This window comes from Quercus robur, chromosome 12 (genome assembly GCF_932294415.1).
Source record: "Quercus robur chromosome 12, dhQueRobu3.1, whole genome shotgun sequence".
NCBI classification, from domain to species: domain Eukaryota; kingdom Viridiplantae; phylum Streptophyta; class Magnoliopsida; order Fagales; family Fagaceae; genus Quercus; species Quercus robur.
The window spans coordinates 6756140-6775485 of NC_065545.1; the positions used below are offsets into that span (position 1 = coordinate 6756140).

The following is a 19346-nucleotide window of genomic DNA, read 5'->3' on the forward strand; positions in this document are numbered from 1 at the left end:
ATGACACCATACACCTACTAAAATTGAAGACATATAACATTTGGTTGATTTCATAATATTTTGCTACATAAGTTTTTCAGACTTCATAATTTTACACATAATTTTAATTTAAATATTTTAAATTTATTTAAATACTATTATATATTTTAACTCTCCATTATAATTTTTACATATCATATGTATATGTATTTTTTAAATAATAGAATATGTAGTTCCATATATAAGCACAACCATAGTAAAAACCTAATATTAATTTTTTTTTTATCTGAGATAAAAATTCTACTCTAACATAATCCTAAGTGTATAATGTATATATGTGTGAAACTCCCTTCTAAATATTTGAACCTTAGCCCTTGTCCTCTCCCCACCCAATAATAACTTATAAAAACACAATAATAATACATGTCTATTAATAACTATCATAATTATCAAAATTTATATTTAGAAAAGAAATTAAAAGAGAAAAAACCATCTTATATTAAACTTTCTCCTAAATTATTCTAGTAATAATTAACTAATTTTTTTTGGAGGAGTTATTGACTAGTTATTATTAATTATCATTGAACATCTTAATTTGAGTGGTATTCAAATTTTATCCCCTATTGTGGGCCTTTTATTATAGGAGGGGGGGGGGGGGGGGGGGGGGAACTACAATACTCCATTTTTTTTTCAATTTTTAGATAAATACTATAAAATTAAATCCTAAAATGATAAAGTTTAGTTACAAAATTGGTTGTAACTTAAGATTATAACTTTACTTAATAAAATAAATATTACTACATATTTTGAAAATTTAACTGTTGAATTGCATGTTATTTACTTTCTTAATACATGTGGGAGCCAGTCAATCAATAGACCCATTAAGGTCAAGATCGTTGGGCCTGTGGCCCATCCAAGGATGCAAATCCGTCCGAGGAGGCCTACGTCAGGTCGTAAGGGTAACCACCGAGGGGGGGGGGGGTGGTCAATATCACGAAAGTAGAGTTCCGTATTCGTCCGAGGACACCATACTCCTCGGCAATATGCATCCGAGGACGATCAGGACGCGGTCTTGTTACAATCGGACCTCGGAACTATGTCACCACTGAAGATGGGATAACAGACCAAGGGTAAGAAAGAAAAGGCAAACAAATATCTATAACTACAGCTGCCTCCGCATTAATTGCCTCTCAACCAACTCTCTGGCCGCATTAATGTGGAGGTGATACTTGAACAGTAATGAAGCAGCCTTATAGCTGCCCATAGGAAGTTCCAGGAGGCGCTAGATGGGACAGAAAGAAATCTCCCGAACCCAACCTACACGTGTGTGGTGAGGATGGAACACAGAGGGTGGTATATAAACTGAAAGAAGAACACGCAGAAAGGGGGATTGAAAAGAGAAAAAAGAGGAGAAAGAAAAGCAAAGACTGAAGAAGAAAAACGTGAAAAGCAAAAGAACTGTATCTATTACAAGAAAAAAACCGATTGTTGTGCCAGCTCTGAGCCTTCAATATACGTGAGGGTGAATTTTTTCATTCTAAAAAAGTTAATCTAGTTCTTAATACCCACGCTCTACAAATTATATTGTTTGGGCCTGTTTACGTGCGAACCCAATATCCTTTTTGGGTCGTTACAAATCGAGTCCTTACAATTGGCGCCGTCTGTGGGAAGAGCTTGTATTAATTTAAGAGACTTTCAGTGCAACGTTTCTGATGGAGGAGGTGGGCCCACATCACTACGCGGCGAGACCGCATCAGGAGGATGCCAACCCGCACCAGGCAGAGTCAAGGGGCTCCCAGCATGGTGATCCCCGTAGGAGTCTTGAACGGAGAGAAGGCCATGAGGGGAGTGTACGTACAACTCATACCACTAGAAGCCACTCTCATGGGAAGAGTCACGTCTCCCACGCAAAGCATGACGGGAATCTGCAACGTGAGATTGCCGATTTGAAGAGAGAGCTGCGCCATGCCCGGCGGGAACGCTCCCCACCTTGCTCCGAACCATTATCTGAGGAGTCGGATGGAGCTAGTTATAAGCGGAGATCGAGAACTCCGCCAAGCGAAACTTTCTCCTATGAGGAGGAGCACCGCCATCGACGTAAGCGTAGAGGTCCACCTAGCAGGGGCTTGGGTAATAATGCCATGAACAAAACCTTGAGTCAAATTTCCAAGTCGCCCTTTACGAGAAACATAGATGATGCGGTTCTTCCTCGGCGATTCCATCAGCCTACGTTCCCCCTGTATGATGGCTGGTCGGACCCGGTAGAACATGTAAGCTATTTCAGCCAGAAAATGGCTATCTACTCCAGGGATGAGGCTTTGATGTGCAAAGTTTTTCCATCGAGTTTGGGTTTGACGGCGATGAGGTGGTTCAACGGCTTAAGGGCCAATTCTGTTGAATCTTTCAAAACACTGACCCGGGCTTTTGGTGCTCACTTTATTACATGCAGCAGGACTCTTCGGCCTTTGGGATCTTTGCTGGCTATGTCTATGTGAGAGGGCGAGGCTCTCAAGAATTATTCGGATAGGTACTGGGAAATGTTTAATGAAATAGAAGGAAAGAACGATGGTGTGGCCATAACCACTTTCAAAACTGGCCTCCCAGCCGATCACAATTTAAGGAAATCCCTGTCGGGTAAACCTATTATCAGTGTGCACCAATTGATGGACAGGATAGATAAGTACAGAAAGGTAGAGGAGGATCAACTTCAGGGAAAAGGGAAGGCCAAAGTGATCCCTCAGGAAAGGAGGGATTTCAGGTCGGACCGTTATAATAGCAGCCGACCTCGGAGGGATTTTGTTGGGCAGTCGGGTTCGCAGATGCCCAGGTGGTTAATGCAATATTTCGAGAGCCAGTGTAGCAGATTTTGGAGAAGATAAAGAACGAGCCATTCTTCAAATGACCGAACAAGATGGCAGGAGAGCCTAGGAAACGCAACCCGAACTTATAGTACCACTATCATCAGGATCATGGGCACACGACGGATAATTGCAGGAATTTATGGGACCACTTGGAACAGTTGGTCCGTGAAAGGAAATTAAAACAACTCTTGCATCACTCTAGTGGAAGGGCGAGCCAAGCAAGTTCAGAGGTGCGTGGGGATGCTTCATTAAGACTCCCTCTAGGTACGATTAACGTTATTTTGCGGCCTCGGGAAGGACTGGATCTTGCCCTTCCAGGGTATTGTCGGTATTCCGATCCCCGGCCGAGGATCATTCCCAAGCATTGAAGAGAGCCAGGGTGCATGTCCCCCTGATTTTGGGCTTTTCGGATGAGGACATGGTTGGGAGCATACAGCCCCATGAGGATGCTTTGGTGGTAACGCTGAGAATTGGCGGGTACGATGTCAGAAGAGTGATGATTGATCAGGGTAGCGCTGTGGATGTAATGTATCCAAACTTGTACAAGGGACTAGGTTTGAAGCCAGAGGACTTAACAACCTACAACTCTCCTCTAGTAAGTTTTGAGGGAAGGATGGTCGCTCCCAAAGGACTGATCAGGCTGCCTGTGCAAGCAGGTACGGATGTGGTGGAGGTGGACTTTATTGTCGTAGATGTTTTTTCTCCGTACACGGCTATTATGGGTAGACCTTAGCTTCACACCCTTAAAGCGGTCTCGTCTACTCTGCATCAAAAGGTGAAGTACCCATCCGGAGGCCAAGTGTTAGAAATAGTAGGGAGTCAGGCGGCTGCTTGGCAATGCCTAGTAACGGCTATACAGCATCGGCCAGAAGCAGAAATCTCGGTTACGGCCGACAATGAGTTATAGCAATTAAAGTCCCCAGCATCAGGCTTGGACGTACCAGCCGATGGGGTAGAGTGTGAAGATTTGGAGAAGGTAATTGTTGTTGGTGATCCGGAAAAATTCTTCCAGGTTAGGGCTAAATTGCCTTTGCAAAAGAAGGCGAGGTTGCTGGAATTCCTCTGAGCCAATGTGGACGTTTTCACATGGAACCCGTATGAAGCCCCAGGGATGGACCCGAATTTCATTTGTCATCGACTCAACGTGAATCTCGCCGTTATGCCCAGAAGGCAACCTCCTCGGCAACCATCAAAGGAACACGCCGAGGCGGTTAGAAGTGAAGTTGCCAAGCTCAAACAGGCTAGGGCTATCAAGGAAGTTTTTTTATCCTCAATGGTTGGCCAATACGGTGGTAGTAAAAAAGAAAACTGGAAAATGGCGAGTGTGCATGGACTTCACGGATCTCAATAAGGCTTGCCCCAAGGATCCATTTCCCATGCCAAAGATCGACCAGTTGGTGGATGCAACTGTGGGTCCCACTAGGATGAGTTTTGTTGGATGCTTTTCAAGGGTATCACCAAATACCGCTGGCCGCCGACGATCAGGAGAAGACTGCTTTTGTAACCCCGATTGGGAACTACCATTACAAGGTGATGTCCTTCGGCTTGAAAAACATTGGATCTACCTACCAACGCATGATGACGAAAATGTTCGAACCGCAACTGGGTAGAAGTATTGAAGTTTATATCGATGATATGGTTGTGAAAATTAAAGTGGCGTCCGAACATGTGGAAGATCTCACGAGTATCTTCGGGATACTGAGAAAACATAAGTTACGCTTGAATGCTTCAAAGTGCTCCTTTGGTGTAGGTTCCGGGAAGTTCTTGGGGTACATGGTGACCCATAGAGGAATTGAGGTGAACCCAGACCAGATTAAGGCCATTAACGATTTGCAAGCACCTCGAAATCCAAAAGAAGTGCAGAAACTGACTGGGATGACTGCTGCGTTGAACCGGTTCATCTCCAGGTCGGCCGAGAGGTGCCGTCCTTTTTTTGTTTATTGCATAAGTGGCAAGGATTTGAATGGACTGAGGAGTGTGCTGTAGCGTTCCAGCAGTTGAAAGAATACCTGTCCAGGCCACCTATCATGTTTAGCCCTGAGGTGGATGAGGTGTTGTTTGCTTATCTGGCGGTTGCCCCTCATGCAATTAGTTTCGTCTTGATACGAGAAGACAATGGCGTCCAAAGGTCAGTTTATTATGTAAGTAAATCCCTTCATGAGGCCGATGTGAGATATTTGTCATTAGAAAATGCCATATTGGCGGTGGTCCATGCAACACGCAAACTTTTGCATTACTTTCAGGCTCATACCGTGGTTATCTTGACCCAACTGCCTCTTAAGTCCATACTCAGAAGTGCTGACTACACCGAAAGAATTGCTAAGTGGGGCACGATTCTAGGTGCTTTCGATATCAAGTACATGCCTCGCACCTCTGCCACCTCCTTGCCCTTCTGTTCCCTGCGCCTTTTTAGCTCGGCAGCGTTAGGAAGCGCTTGCTGTGATGATGGCCGAGGAGGTTGACGAGGAGCAGGAGGAGGAGACCTAGCGGGAAGAGATGAAGTCTGGGATGGTGTTGATTTTGCAGGCACACTCTTTCCTGGCTGACCTTCCATCAGCTCCAGCAAACTTCTCTGGGGTTTTCTTTGTATCCCCATCTCGTCAGGATTTTCCCCGGGGTTTATGGGTTGATCAAAAATCCCAAAGTCGTCCAAGGACTCAGAGACCTCTACAACCTCTTCCTCGTCTCTCTCCTCTTCCTTTCTCCCTTTTATTTCCTTTTCCCTAAGGGTAGGTAGGGATGAAGAAGTCCCTGCCAAGATGCTGGCTACGAAAAGAGGCTCTGTGCGAGATGTATACTGGGGAAGCAGAATGCCCTCTGGAACAATGAACCCTTCATAGGCAACACTGATACGATGAAGTCGAGGGTTGCGGGCTCTAATCACGCACTTCGGCGCCTGAAAAGCAAAAGACAGGGAAGTATAGCCGAGAATTAAGTGTGCTGCCTGGAGCTGATCGTCAGCTTCGTTCACGTATATCTCTGCTTTCAGTAACTTATCCAAGATCGCCTTATTGACTAACTTAAGATTGAGCTTTGTGTAGCGTCTATCTGCAAAACCGTTAAGTCGAAAATGAAAATTGTTGGAGATAAAAAAAGAAAAAGAAAAAGTAAACAAAATGTGCTTGCAAACTAAATATTATAGATCTATGACTACGCTTCCACCTGGTGTTCCCTCTACTGTCGGGCAAGGCAGACCATCGTGCCATTCCCTAGAGAGAATAAAGAAATCCTCCTTCAGGTTCTTGTTTGAAGTGGGAAGACACTGAATCAGCCTTACCTCAAGATATCTTGACTTGAGATAATACCCCTGACCGGTTAAGTGATGGAGGTTGTACACCCAATTCACATCATGATGGGTTAACTTTAGGTCCATTCTCTTATTCAAAGCATCTATACTTCTTAGGACCCTGAACATATTTGGAGCACACTGGGTGGGGGATAGCCTAAAGAAGTTGAGGCAACTCCTAGTGATACTACCCATGGGGATAGTCATCCCGCCTTCTATAAAGGCAATTATGGGAATAACTACTTCCCCAGTTTGTTTAGCATCAGCCCATTCCCCTTGGGCTGCGTACCTCATCCCCACCGTTGAGGGGATTTAATACTTAGAGCGAAAGTTTCTAATACCTTCCTAGGATTCAACTAGACATCGAAATGGATTCTTTTGTTTCCCCATTTTTCTAAAAGACTTAGCAGAAAACTGTTGGGTTTGAAATAAAAGTGGTAAAAACTTCGAGAAGACTTACAGGTTCAAAGGAAGGACCTCGAACAAAGTACAATTATTTGTAGTCGCCAGGAAAATAACGAAAATAGAGAAAGGCAGGTTCAATGTATGAGCTCTGGAACCACGTAATCATCGAAGGTAAGAAACAGAGTTAATTTGAGAACGCCTTTATAGTCATATGAGGATTGTGAGCGGTAAAGTTCCCGCTCACAAAACAAGGGAGGCCCTCTGCCGCTTGATTTACATCTCACCGTTGAACGTGGGAGACAAGGGCGTTGTCAAAATTTAATACTGCCAAAATCGGGATGCTGAAGCGTTAGGGGCATGCCCCAAGACACGCATAGGTACGGGCTTATGACGTCAAAATCCACCTTCTCTCCCGAGGAGTCGAAAAGCAGGATTTTGAGGGGCTATTGTGGGGGCCAGTCAATCAACAGACCCATTAAGGTCAAGATCGTTGGGCCTGTGACCCATCCGAGGATGCAAATCCGTCCGAGGAGGTCCAAGTCAGGTCGTAAGGGTAACCACCGAAGGGGGGGGGGTGGTCAATATCACAAAAGTAGAGTTCCGTATTCGTCCGAGGACACCATACTCCTCGGCAGTATGCGTCCGAGGACGATCAGGACGCGGTCTTGTTACAATCGGACCTCGGAACTATGTCACCACTGAAAATGGGATAACAGACCAAGGGTAAGAAAGAAAAGGCAAACAAATATCTATAACTACAACTGCCTCCGCATTAATTGCCTCTCAACCAACTCTTTGGCCGCATTAATGTGGAGGTGATACCTGAACAGTAATGAAGCAGCCTTACAGCTGCCCATAGGAAGTTCCAGGAGGCGCTACATGGGACAGAAAGAAATCCCTCGAACCCAACCTACACGTGTGTGGTGAGGATGGAACACAGAAGGTGGTATATAAATTGAAAGAAGAACACGCAGAAAGGGGGATCGGAAAGAGAAAAAAGAGGAGAAAGAAAAGCAAAGACTGAAGAAGAAAAACGTGAAAAGCAAAAGAACTGTATCTATTACAAGAAAAAAACTGATTGTTGTGCCAGTTTTGAGCCTTCAATATACGTGAGGGTGAATCTTTTAATTTTAAAAAAGTTATTCTAGTTCTTAATACCCACGCTCTACAAATTATATTGTTTGGGCCTGTTTACGTGCGAACCCAATATCCTTTTTGGGTCGTTACAAATCGAGTCCTTACAATACACATGTCAAATTTTGTGTCAATCAAATATTATTTACTATTGATCTATAAGTTTATATTTTATACATAATTTTAATTTACAAAAACTTGTAATTTAAACAATTTATTAATGACATAGTTATTAATTTTTAATTTTCTAAAAATTTTACAAGTATAGAGAGTATAAGAAAAAGATATAATTTAATGGTAAATTTATCAAAATTTACTTTTAATAAAAAAAATATTAAATAAAGTTACGGATAAACTTTATCATTCTTTAAATATCTTGTAGAAGTCGGAATTGTGAGAATTCGAATAAAAAGTGTTAGGTGAAATCATCCATCATAATGGATGATATATTGACTTTATTAATGACATTGAATATGTTGCCGTAGATTGGGCTTCTTGGAAGTAGACTATTAGAACTTCTCAACAAGCTAAACCCTGCACTAGGTGTGAGTTTGGATAGCATGTTTGTGTGTTTTTAGTGTGTATGTGTTTTTTGTTTTGTCTCATGTATTGTTCATAAGACTCACAAGTACAAAAAAATACAAATCTTACTTTAAAATTGGGTCTCAAGGTACTATTCATACCTTTAAAAATTATTTTACTATAATATTTTTAGTTTTTAATTTTTAACAATAAGTAATATTCAAACAGATCTTAGATGTCATCGTTTCGGTGACAGTTTCAACTATTTATATTACAAGTGTATGCTGGCATTAATTAGTGCACCCCCTTCAGTAGCAGGAGACAAAAGCTCTAGCACGTATTCCAAATATGCTGATTGCTGATATTAGAGCATTTGCAAAATATAAAAAGATATCAATTTTATAAGTTCAACTCCTAAAATCACAGGCAAGTTATTTGTGTAAATTTGTAAAATTGCTATTGTGAATATTGGCACTACTCACTTTTTTTATATAGTTTTTTACTCATTCTTTAAAATTGGATCCCACGGTACTATTCATACCTTTAAAAATTATTTTACTATAATATTTTTAGTTTTTAATTTTTAACAATAAGTAATATTCAAACAAATCTTAGGTGTCATCGTTTCGGTGGCAGCTTCAACCATTTATATTACAAGTGTATGCTGGCATTAATTCGTGCACCCCCTTCAGCAGCAGGAGACAAAAGCTCTGGCACGTTTTCCAAATATGCTGATTGCTGATATTAGAGCATTTGCAAAATATAAAAAGATATCAATTTTATAAGTTCAACTCCTAAAATCACAGTCAAGTTATTTGTGTAAATTTGTAAAATTGCTATTGTGAATATTGGCACTACTCACTTTTTTTATATAGCTTTTTACTCTTTCTTTATGTATTTTAAGGCTAGAGGAAGAGAGTGAATTGTAGTCATTGTGTGTGAAAAAAGAAAAATAATTAAAAAAAAAATCAAGAAAAATTAATATTTTAATGTAATGTAAAATAGATAATCTTATGTGGAGTATTTTGAAAAATGAGTATGTAAAATAGAAAAAGTAAGTTTTTTTTCTAAAATAGAAGAAATTTTTGTCATGCACCAATGTGAATGCTCTTAAGCATTTTTTCAAATCGTCCTTCTTTGTTTTTTTCCCCTAAACAAAAAGGAAAAAAAAAAAAAAAAATTACTAGTTGGTGTGGTCACTGTCCTCAAGGACCTCAACTCACTTACACGCTACTCAAACTTGAGAATTCCTGTCTAGATCAAAATTAAGCTACCCTTTTGAAGTACACATCGTGCATATAAATGAGATGTATACGTGATTATGTGTAAGAAAAAAATAAAATGGACTTATATAATTGACAAAATCTAGGACCAGTTAGATAGGTACATTGTTTAAACCCATAGGGTTAGCCTAGTCATTCATAAGCTCTCATAAGTTTGGATTGGAAACCTCTACGCCGTATCTTTAGGTCGTTTTTAAAAGGTTCATTCATGTAATTACTTGGTGTATGTGAGACAAAGAGCTGCATACACAATGTTTAGCCAAAAAAAAAATGGCTACATACACGAGAATATATTCTCAAAGAGGTTTGGATACTCTCTTCAACACCAAAATTTGCGTTGTAACAATGCTGGGGAAATTATTCTTTTATTTTGTTTAACAATCTTCTATCCATTCATCTCCTCGCTTACTTAGCAAAAAATAACAAAAAGTGCTGCCAAGTCTATTTCACCTTCCATTACAGTTTGAGGGGGGCCTTGAGTCCACCCGTAAACTTGGATTGCCTGTTGGCACTCAATTATGGAAGAAGAAAAGGCCAGTCATTCCCGAGAATTTGCCATTAAGGCTGACACATCTTCATCTCTATCCATTTTCTGTATGACAACTATGCACAGTTTTGTACAACCATAGGCAAAAGTCTCACACTTATTCATCACACACTGGAGCTTCTAGGAACCATGCAAGGAGTATAGGCACTGCCACTGTCTCTGACGTTCATCAAAATCTTTGGATCTTCACTGTACATAGTTCCTATTCTAGGAGCCCTGTCTGCTAGGCATTGAGAAATGAAGAAAGGCTTAATATATTCCATTCTCTTCATATCTATCGATTTACATAAGGGGCCGTATTAAGTTCAAATCATTCTTCTTCTTCTTCTTCTTCCTTTTTTTTTTTTTTTTTGGAAACCAAAACGATAGTTGTATATATTAAATCTTCAAGTACAATGGGAAGGAGAAAAGAGGGACACCCATTTGTCCAAACAGATTGGTTCTCACTCTCCTTAGCATAAGAAGCTCAATACTGAGCAACTCTATTACAATTCTTAGTGACAGTGCAAAAAGAAATGTGCTGGAAAGATCCAGCCAAGCTAAATATCAGAAAATCATAGTTCAAATCATTCTTTGATACCGATTGGATTTTTTCACCTCTTTCTACTCAATATCTCATGAGATTTAACTTTTTAAAAAGGGGATACAAAAAATGAATCTTCATAAAACAAGAAAACAATCTGAAAGTACTAGTCAAGTGCAAGGCCGGAACATTTTTAATATAAGAAGCTACTATATACTTCAAGCCTGTCATAGCCTAGTTAAATTTCAATTTACTTCCTTGAGCCTAAAGAAGTCAGCAATGTTGCATAGGGGAGAATATGTGGATAATATAAACACAAACTAGAATAAAATATCAGCCTACTTAATAAAATGAGAAAGCACAAACCTGGTTTATTGGAGAACTACACATCCCTATTATGACTCTCCTCTTCCCTTACAAAGACAACATTTACTATACAGCATATATGGTACAACAAGAAAGGAAAGAAAGGTGGTGAAAGAAGTATGTGGGGTGTTGGTTCACCATCCCATTGGCCCACAGGATTGCATGACACATATCTTCACCTCTGAGCTACTAGTCTTCTAGTGCGTATATGTTCTACCTGTTGACAGAAGATAAATTATGGCGACTTTGAAGGTTTTTTAAGGACAAGATAATAAAAAATAGCAAAAACAAAAACATGGTATTTTGCTCTCAATTACAGTTGTTAAACATATTGATCCTTGTAGAAACTTGAAGGATATTAGAGCAGCTGAAGCAATTCCATCTTGGTAGTAACTTTCTAAACTGATTGGGCAAGAGGAACTTGTAGAACAACTTTTTTAGACAACATAATCCAATGCTTCAAGAGTTCTTACCCAGTTTGAGATAGCCGCCTCCAATTAACTATTTGGTGAGACTGAGGATGCCTCTGCAAGTACGATGAACTAGTTCCAATACCATTTTCATCACCTACAAACTGCTCTGAGTAACTCGAGGTTGAAGGAGACCAAACTGGAACTACACCCCCATCCCTCTCTCTCCTAATACTACTAGATGATTCTGCTGTGGAGTCTTCTGCAGCATTCCTCAGCACTATTGGAGTATTAAATTGTGGAAGATTGTGGCTATGAACATTCTGAACAACTGCTGGGTTTAATGTGTTTCTTGTTGCTTCTTGATTTACATGTCCATCGGTTGGGACTTCAGCTCTGCTATCTGCTGCCAAATTTTGAATATCCAAAGAAGGTTCTTCCTCTTCCACTCTCACCAAAGAAGAAGTCATGCTTGGGACCATCTGATCCTCATAACGCCGAATTGTGGTAGGGGGGTTGTTCCTCACTGGTTCATGATTCTCTGCCATTTGTATATCTTGAGGAAAGGCAATTGGGGTTGATTCAGAGGAGTCTCCAAGCCCTTCCTCAGTTCCATTTTCAATTACAGCTCTTGAAGCTGCTTCTTGTTGCCACGTCTCTGATAGTGCTTCTTGCAACCTGGCTTTTGCTGCATCTATCCCTACAATAGGAAGAGGGTAGTTTGACCCCAGCTCAATTCCAGCAGCTTGGAGGACAGGTTCTGGTGCATTCCATGGGTGGTGTATCCATTCAGTTGGTATCCTAGCAAGTTCAGGAAGCCAACGTCGTACATATTCTCCATGAGGGTCGAACTTGTAACCCTCAAACTGTAAAAAAAGCAACTTAGCTGAAACTTTTTTTTAATAAAGTGTATCATCCACAAGAAATTCTGTAGCTGATAGTAATGAAAAAATTCAAATGTCAATGTTTTATAATTTAGAGTTTTATATAGATATTGGTACAGTTTTCAGAAAAAGACATCACATGAAAAGAACATAAGGGTCCCAAAGAAAACTTGTTGAGAACCCACAAGTAATAAGAATCACTCTTACCAACAAATTTTCCAATACAAGGTATTGTGATCATGCATGTGACTATGCCATGGGTAAAATCAAATGGTGAATTTCCAGAATTTGGATCATGCAAACTGAAAACAAATGCATCAAACAAAGCCATCCAAAATCAGAATTTCAAACCCCCCCCCCCCCCCCCCCATAGTTATCTATACTATAGAGTATGCCTGGTTCCTGTGGGGAAACGCACAGCTAATTTTACTTGTAGGGGTATAAGTCCAGATTTTCATATTGCTAATCAATCCAAGAAGGCAAATCTGCGCTTCATCATGGTAGCTAGTCATAACATGGAAATGGAATTGAGGCACAACATGTCTCCTATGCTTCTGCTATAATGCATTTCTTTGGGATAATTAGGAGCAGAGGTTGACAAAAGTTACACAAGGACAATTTATTGCTAAAAAACTATTAATTAGAAAACACTAGAATCTTGACCACATGTAAAACATCCAAGTTTGAAAGGCCAAAGAATATATAGATGGGACAAAATTTTCCAATCTCCTCCAACCTAGTACATGGTGATCAAATGACCATCATTGTATATTTTAATCACATAACTCATTAAGTAATTTAAACTTGTTACATAACAATTAAATAAGTCATGTATGATTGATTGGTTATATGATAGCCACATAATTGGTTGGAGGAACTTTTTTCTGGACTGGTTTGGAGGATATAGATGAATAACGACATGGTGAAGATTTAAAGACGTTTGTGCATGTGTGGAAGGTCAAGAAACAGAACCAAGCTCGCCAGAACTGTTAAATACATCCATACCTGTGGATTATCTATGCGGTCAAATTCACGGCCATCAGGAAGAGTACCAGATATATACTGCCAACCAAGAGCATCACTCTCAAGATCTGCATCTAAGAGTGTATCCCAGAAATACTTCATTCCCCATCTCCATGGAAGTTGCAGAACCTTCACAAAAAAACTAGAAACCACTACTCGTATTCGATCATGCAGCCAGCCAGTGGCCCATAACTCTCTCATGCCAGCATCCACCAATGGATAACCAGTTCTACCTTGTCTCCATGCCTTAAAATAACCTTCATTCACGACCCAAGGGAAGTACTTAAGGTACCCAAGAAGAGGCCTTTCGTGACTATATGGATGGTTAAAACAAAAGTACCTAGAATATTCTCTAAGACCAATAGATTTCAGAAACAAGTTGACACTCTCTTCCCCAGCCTGGTTGCCTTCATTGGCCCACAGAACCTGCTTGATACGGACAAGATGAAATACTTTTCTCACACTCACCTCCCCAAAATGCAAGTGGGGAGATAGAAGTGAGGTTGTATTGCTATCAGCTTTTCTGCGATTTTTAGAATACTCTATTAATGGTCCATTGATGAATGTAGTCAGAGTCTTATCAGCATTGCTCCACCCAGGTGACCATGCTCGAGCAAGGAGTGCATTGCTTCCCTTCTCTGATTCATCCTCAAACACTAATGCATCAGAAGGGCACCTTGATACATCACCTGAAAGAGGACAAAATAAATAAACAAAAAGTTTCGGGATTAAATACATAAAAAGTCCTGGATCATTCTTTTGAATGGTAACAACATGAGTTAACTGCAAGACTTACAATTTGGAAATACAATCAACTTTGAATGTAGGAAAAGTTTTTAGTGTATTCTGTTTTATTCAAGTAAAGGCATTGAATTCCATTTTAACTGTTAACATAGTCATATTAGTTACCATGGGCAAATTGCTAAGCTTAAAGAATCTGAATCACTTGGTTGACAGGGTTGGGCAATTAATGCAGTGATCAAACTAAATTAACAACAGGTTTTGATGTCAATAATATTTTAATTTATGAAGAGTAGCCACAGAAAGAAGCTTGCTGCTCCTTTTCCATGCTTTGGATTATATGCTACTTCTGTCATATGAACTGTAATCTGTTTAAAAACTAAATAGATTCTAAACCCTCCATCCAAACAATATGTCACAGGTCAGAGTTTAGGAATTAGCTTTTCCAAAAATTGAGGGTAAGGCTGCCTACCAACTACTTCTCCCAGACCCTACGTAAGTGGGAGCCTTGTGACATTTTAAAAATTTGATACAAGTCAAATAGTATCCAAGTGAAAATCTAGGGACTAAAAGTCCATCTCCCATCCTTTTCTCCTTTATGAGAATATATTTTTCTAGCAAAAAGAACCCTCCTTATCTATATTGCATTTCTTAAAAAGTCAATAAACATAAAGATATTGTCAATGAAGACACAGACCTTTCTATGCGACAATCTCTGCAAAACTTATAAAAGCATCTGCCACTAAAAGAATATTTATTGCTCAATCACATTCAAAATTCTAAAAGCAATAGCTGGTAGGAGAATATAAAACCATAATAGTTTAAGGTTTCAATAGTCAAGATTTAAACGAATGTCTATTTTGGAGCGCATCTTAAACACTCTGAATTCATACATTCTTTCAGCAAAAAAAAAAAAAAAAAAATTCATACATTCTTGCCAACAAACAATTTTGCTCCCTAAATAAGATTGAGGAATCCATATAATACTGTTATTGACTGTATTATCTTCAGTTGCATATGTTCAAAACCTTTGGAAGCTCTAAAATAAAGTGGTAGGGTTTTAATGATGTTTTTATTTTGGTTAAATTACAAATTGCACTCGCTAGCTTTGCCTAAAATTCAATTCGGTCCCTCTAATTTCACTTTCATTTCCTCTAACTTTCAATTTTGTTCAATTCAGTGTTCTTTCTGTCAAAACTATGCCATTAATTCAACTTTATTCAGTACAAAACTACGTCGTTTTGGGGTCCTTAATGGCTCAATTTTGACAGAGACTACTGGAGGACTGACTTTAACAAAGTTGAGAGTTAGAAGACTGATTTGAATTTTAGGCAAAGTTAGAAGGTGCAATTTGTAATTTAGTCTTTTACTTTTCAATACTCTATAAGAGAAAGCACAAGATTCCAATCTCAAGAAGGCTCAATGGTTTGCATGAACGCAATATATAATCCCATGTTAACCTATAAACCATTTCATCAAAATATTGAAAGACTTGAATAAACAAAAGGGTATAGAGATGAAAGTTTAGGAACATAATTGATAGAATATAAACCTGAAACTATCCTCATGGGTGGAAGAAGTGGAGACTCGGGGTCATAAGGCATGCTGAGGCATCTTTCCCAAAAGGCAGCAAAAGTTGTGAATGGGCGGCCATGGGCATCATTAACATCCCAAGGTTCATAGAGCAAATCCGCATTGAAGGAACGAACAGCTATGCCTTGAGCTGTTAAAACCTCCTTTGCACGGTGATCCCTAACAAGTGACAAAGGATCTGAAAAACAGGAATTAACCACCAAACATAAAATGCAAAAGTGACTTTCTTTTACTTGAACTATAGAATGTGATAATATTTTTATTTTTTTTTGGAGAATACTAAGTATTTTTAACACACACGCCAAAAGAGGGGAGAAGGTGTTTTTAAAGAAACTTACAGTGATGAATACCCAAAAAGGCCTAATATTTAATAGTTTATAAGCGTATGAATACACATAGGAATTTTTTTTATTTTTTTGAGAAAACATATAGGAAAATTTTAGGTATACAGTATACTACTAATGAGGTTGTTCAGAGCTGTTTCAGCACTTGATTATTTCTAAGGCGTGTCCAATCTCACATTTATCAACTTATTGAAATCCCAAAGGTTAGCCGGCTAGGAGTTTTGAATCCAAAAGACCTTAGGTTCCCTGATTAAATTCAATCACATGATTTATTGGTAAATGCAAAACAATCATGTGTCTTATGGGCTTATTAGGTAATGCACTTTCTTATGTATAGTTACAACTTTCAAGACCATGTAGGTGATTTTAATTGGAAGAACCTAAACTACCTAAGTTTTATCCACTGAAATACTTTAAAAAAATTATCCTATGTGGTTATTGGTTAATTAAAGAAATTTAGATGCCTAAAACTTTAGTTTATAAACATGAATAGATATAAAATGGCACTAGAAGAAGATCAACACAAAATTTCATATATATGTATATACAAAGAGAGACTCAGTTCTAAATTACACCTATTATAATTTTAATCATCCTACTTATAATCAGGCTTTAAAAAATAAGTGTTCAAATTACAGTTCTATGTGTTTTTTTTCTTTGTCTTTTAAATAGGTAGATAGTAGGGGAGGGGGAGATGGGGTTTGTTCCACAAATGTTGGACACCATAAAGAATACCATTATCATTAAACTATCACTTGAATCCATTTAAGTATTCTTAAATATACTAAAGAAATTATTATATAGTTTTGATAGTAATAACATCTAATTGTAGTGAAATTGTTTGTGCATGATAGGCTTATAGAAGACCATAAGTTTAGTAAAACATTGATTTTTTTATATAAATAGAAATTAGTGGCATGTAACACATTATGAGCAACCCTTTATGATGTTCTACTGCTCAACAACTTTTAGTTCAACTAATATTTGTTACGCCGTGATTCTATATATATATATATATATATATATATATATGTTAAAGCCCGATCATACATCTCTATTCACATAAATTGCATGTCACATTCTATTAAACCCCATAATTTATTTGTTTAGTAAAATTTGTAAATATGAAGAAAAAATTGAATATTTTTTAAGATAAGGTAGTTCTAAATATTTGATTCTTAAAATTTGATAAGCATAAACATAATGGACATGTGGAGGTATGTTGCAAAGGTAAGATTAAGCAAACGATTGATCCCATAAGGTTTTTTTTTTTTTAATTTTAAGAACTGATCCGATAAGAAGAAATTATTATTATTATTATTATAAGAAGCTAATAACTTTTATTCAGATGAAGATATATCCATTAAATCATGAGCAAGAGCTTGGTTAGCAAAACTTTTTTATTTTTGAGAATGAGCAAAACTTGAGTTTTCTTTTATCCAAGTTATATAATCAAAGACAATTTAAGCTAATAAATGAGCCGATTTGTTGCCTATATGGAGTAGCGTACATTGTGGGTTATATTAGCCTTTTTTAATATACTTAAAAAAAAAAAAAATTAGGAACAGGTACTTTGAAGTTTGAACCTCACCTATATGGAGTATATATTAAATTAAAGGTACATAACATCTACATACCTAAACTCATTACTTCTTTCTTTGATAGGTTACCTAACTCATTACTTTAAATAGGGGAAAAAAAAAAAAACTCATTACTTTAAACAGCTAGTGAGCAATAAAAATCATCCAGAAACACCATGTTGAAGAATCAAGAAACCATCCAATTTATGCAAACATATAACAAGCTCGGAGGTTGGAAGCTATCAAGACTATAAACAGAGTTAATAAATCACCCAAAAAGTTCATATTTAAATATCAAAAAGCAAGAATTATATAATAAATTAAATGCTGAAAAAAGCAGATGAGAGCCAGAAGAAGAATATTACTATATTACAGGTTCCAATAAACATGATCCATGTAACCCAAACGAAACAAATAAGACTTTTATTGATGATAGTATATAAAAATAGGAGAGACAAAAAAAGGAATAGAGAAAACAGACCATATAAGTGGTTGAAGAAGAGTTGACTAGCACCAGTGGACTTAACAACCTCAAGTAGAGAAGAAATAGTGTCAGTGGATCTTTTGGTGATGAGAGAAGTGCCAAGGCTTCTCAAAGAGGAATCAAGGTGAGCCAAACTGTGATTAAGCCACCACCTTGAAACTCTTCCAGGGTAGTAGTGGCCTTCCTCTTCAGGTGCCCATATGAAAACAGCAACCACAGCACCTGCTCTCACTCCAGCTTGTAAAGCTGGGTTGTCTTCTAGCCTCAGATCTCTTCTAAACCATACTATGCTACACCCACCACCTGACATCTCCAAAAAAAATTTACAAACCAAATCATAAACTCTCTCTCTCTCTCTCCTCTGAGCAGACCAAGGGTGTTGTAAGTAATCTTTAGCTTTTTGCCTTTTCTCTATACTTTCTGGTAATATAAGGAGGGGATTTTAGGCCATAAACAAGAATAAAGTACATTTGATTTTGAGGTGGATAGGTTTGGTTTAGCTCTTATCTTCTAGTACTTCTCTTTTCTTGTTATGTGATCATATTATTAATATAAATCTAATTTGGTTCATTTTTATAAAAAAAAAAAAAAAAAAAATTTCCACACTTTTTTGGGGGAGTTTCTTTTTCATGCATATGGGATTTTAGTCTTTTTAGACAATTTGCAACCAAAAGGGTCTTTTGCAAGAGAGAGAAAGAGTGAGAGAGAGAGAGAGAGATGGGATTGCAGGGTGAGTGAAGAGGATTGGCTAGTGGGGGTGGGGATGCAAATTGATTGGCAAATTGCAACCACAAAATTTTGTTTTCGAGATTTCTATTTTTATATTTTTCTTATCCAATGCAACACAACAAATGAAATCCCACCCACCTCTCTCTAGTTCCTTCTCTAATCCTCTCTCTCTCTCTCTTGACAGCGTGGAAAATTATATCGTTAATTGAAAGAGTAGTTTTACACCGCAACTTATTTTAAAATTGTTTTGCCATAATTTTGATGTTATATGTGATGAGTGGTTAACTATCACATATACAGAGATTTAATTTTTTTTTTTTTTTTTGCTAAATATATTATGATATGTGAAAGTTCAAATATGTGTATAAACACTTTTGAACGTTTAGACCCCAAATTTACAAATTAATCAATTCAAGTTTTATGTTAAACAACTAGTGTGCGGAAAATGAACATAAGCTGTAATATAGAATTGGAAAAACAATCTAAGCCAATTTAAAATCACAACCCACAACAGATAATAAAAGGCAAAGATAAAAGGGGAGAAAGATGCAAACACAAAGACAACATGCGATGTGTTATCAAAGAGGAAACCGAAGCTTTCGGCGTAAAATCTCTCCGCCGGCCTCTAAGCGGTAAACAATCCACTAGAAAA

The 19346-nt window shown here is 38.0% G+C and overlaps 2 protein-coding genes across 3 annotated transcripts; one reads left to right on the forward strand and one right to left on the reverse strand.

Annotated features, from left to right (window-relative positions):
* The first annotated feature begins 3258 nt into the window (after positions 1–3258).
* Positions 3259–3573, forward strand: LOC126708068 (uncharacterized). The gene has a single exon (XM_050407889.1). It carries the CDS (start codon positions 3259–3261, stop codon positions 3571–3573), a length of 315 nt encoding a protein of 104 aa, XP_050263846.1.
* Positions 3574–10861: 7288 nt separating this feature from the next.
* LOC126709958 (cryptochrome-1) lies at positions 10862–18558 on the reverse strand. 2 transcript variants are annotated; one of them, XM_050410337.1, is made up of 5 exons: positions 17963–18551; positions 15517–15735; positions 13206–13912; positions 11380–12182; positions 10862–11123 (listed from the first exon to the last, which is right to left on the reverse strand). In XM_050410337.1, the coding sequence occupies exons 1-5, from the start codon at positions 18273–18275 to the stop codon at positions 11120–11122; spliced, it is 2046 nt and encodes a 681-aa protein (XP_050266294.1). In that variant the 5' UTR covers positions 18276–18551; the 3' UTR covers positions 10862–11119. The 2 variants fall into 2 exon arrangements, with proteins under 2 accessions (XP_050266294.1, XP_050266295.1); XM_050410338.1 differs by lacking the exon at positions 10862–11123 and having other exon boundaries at positions 11376–12182; positions 17963–18558.
* Positions 18559–19346: the final 788 nt, after the last annotated feature.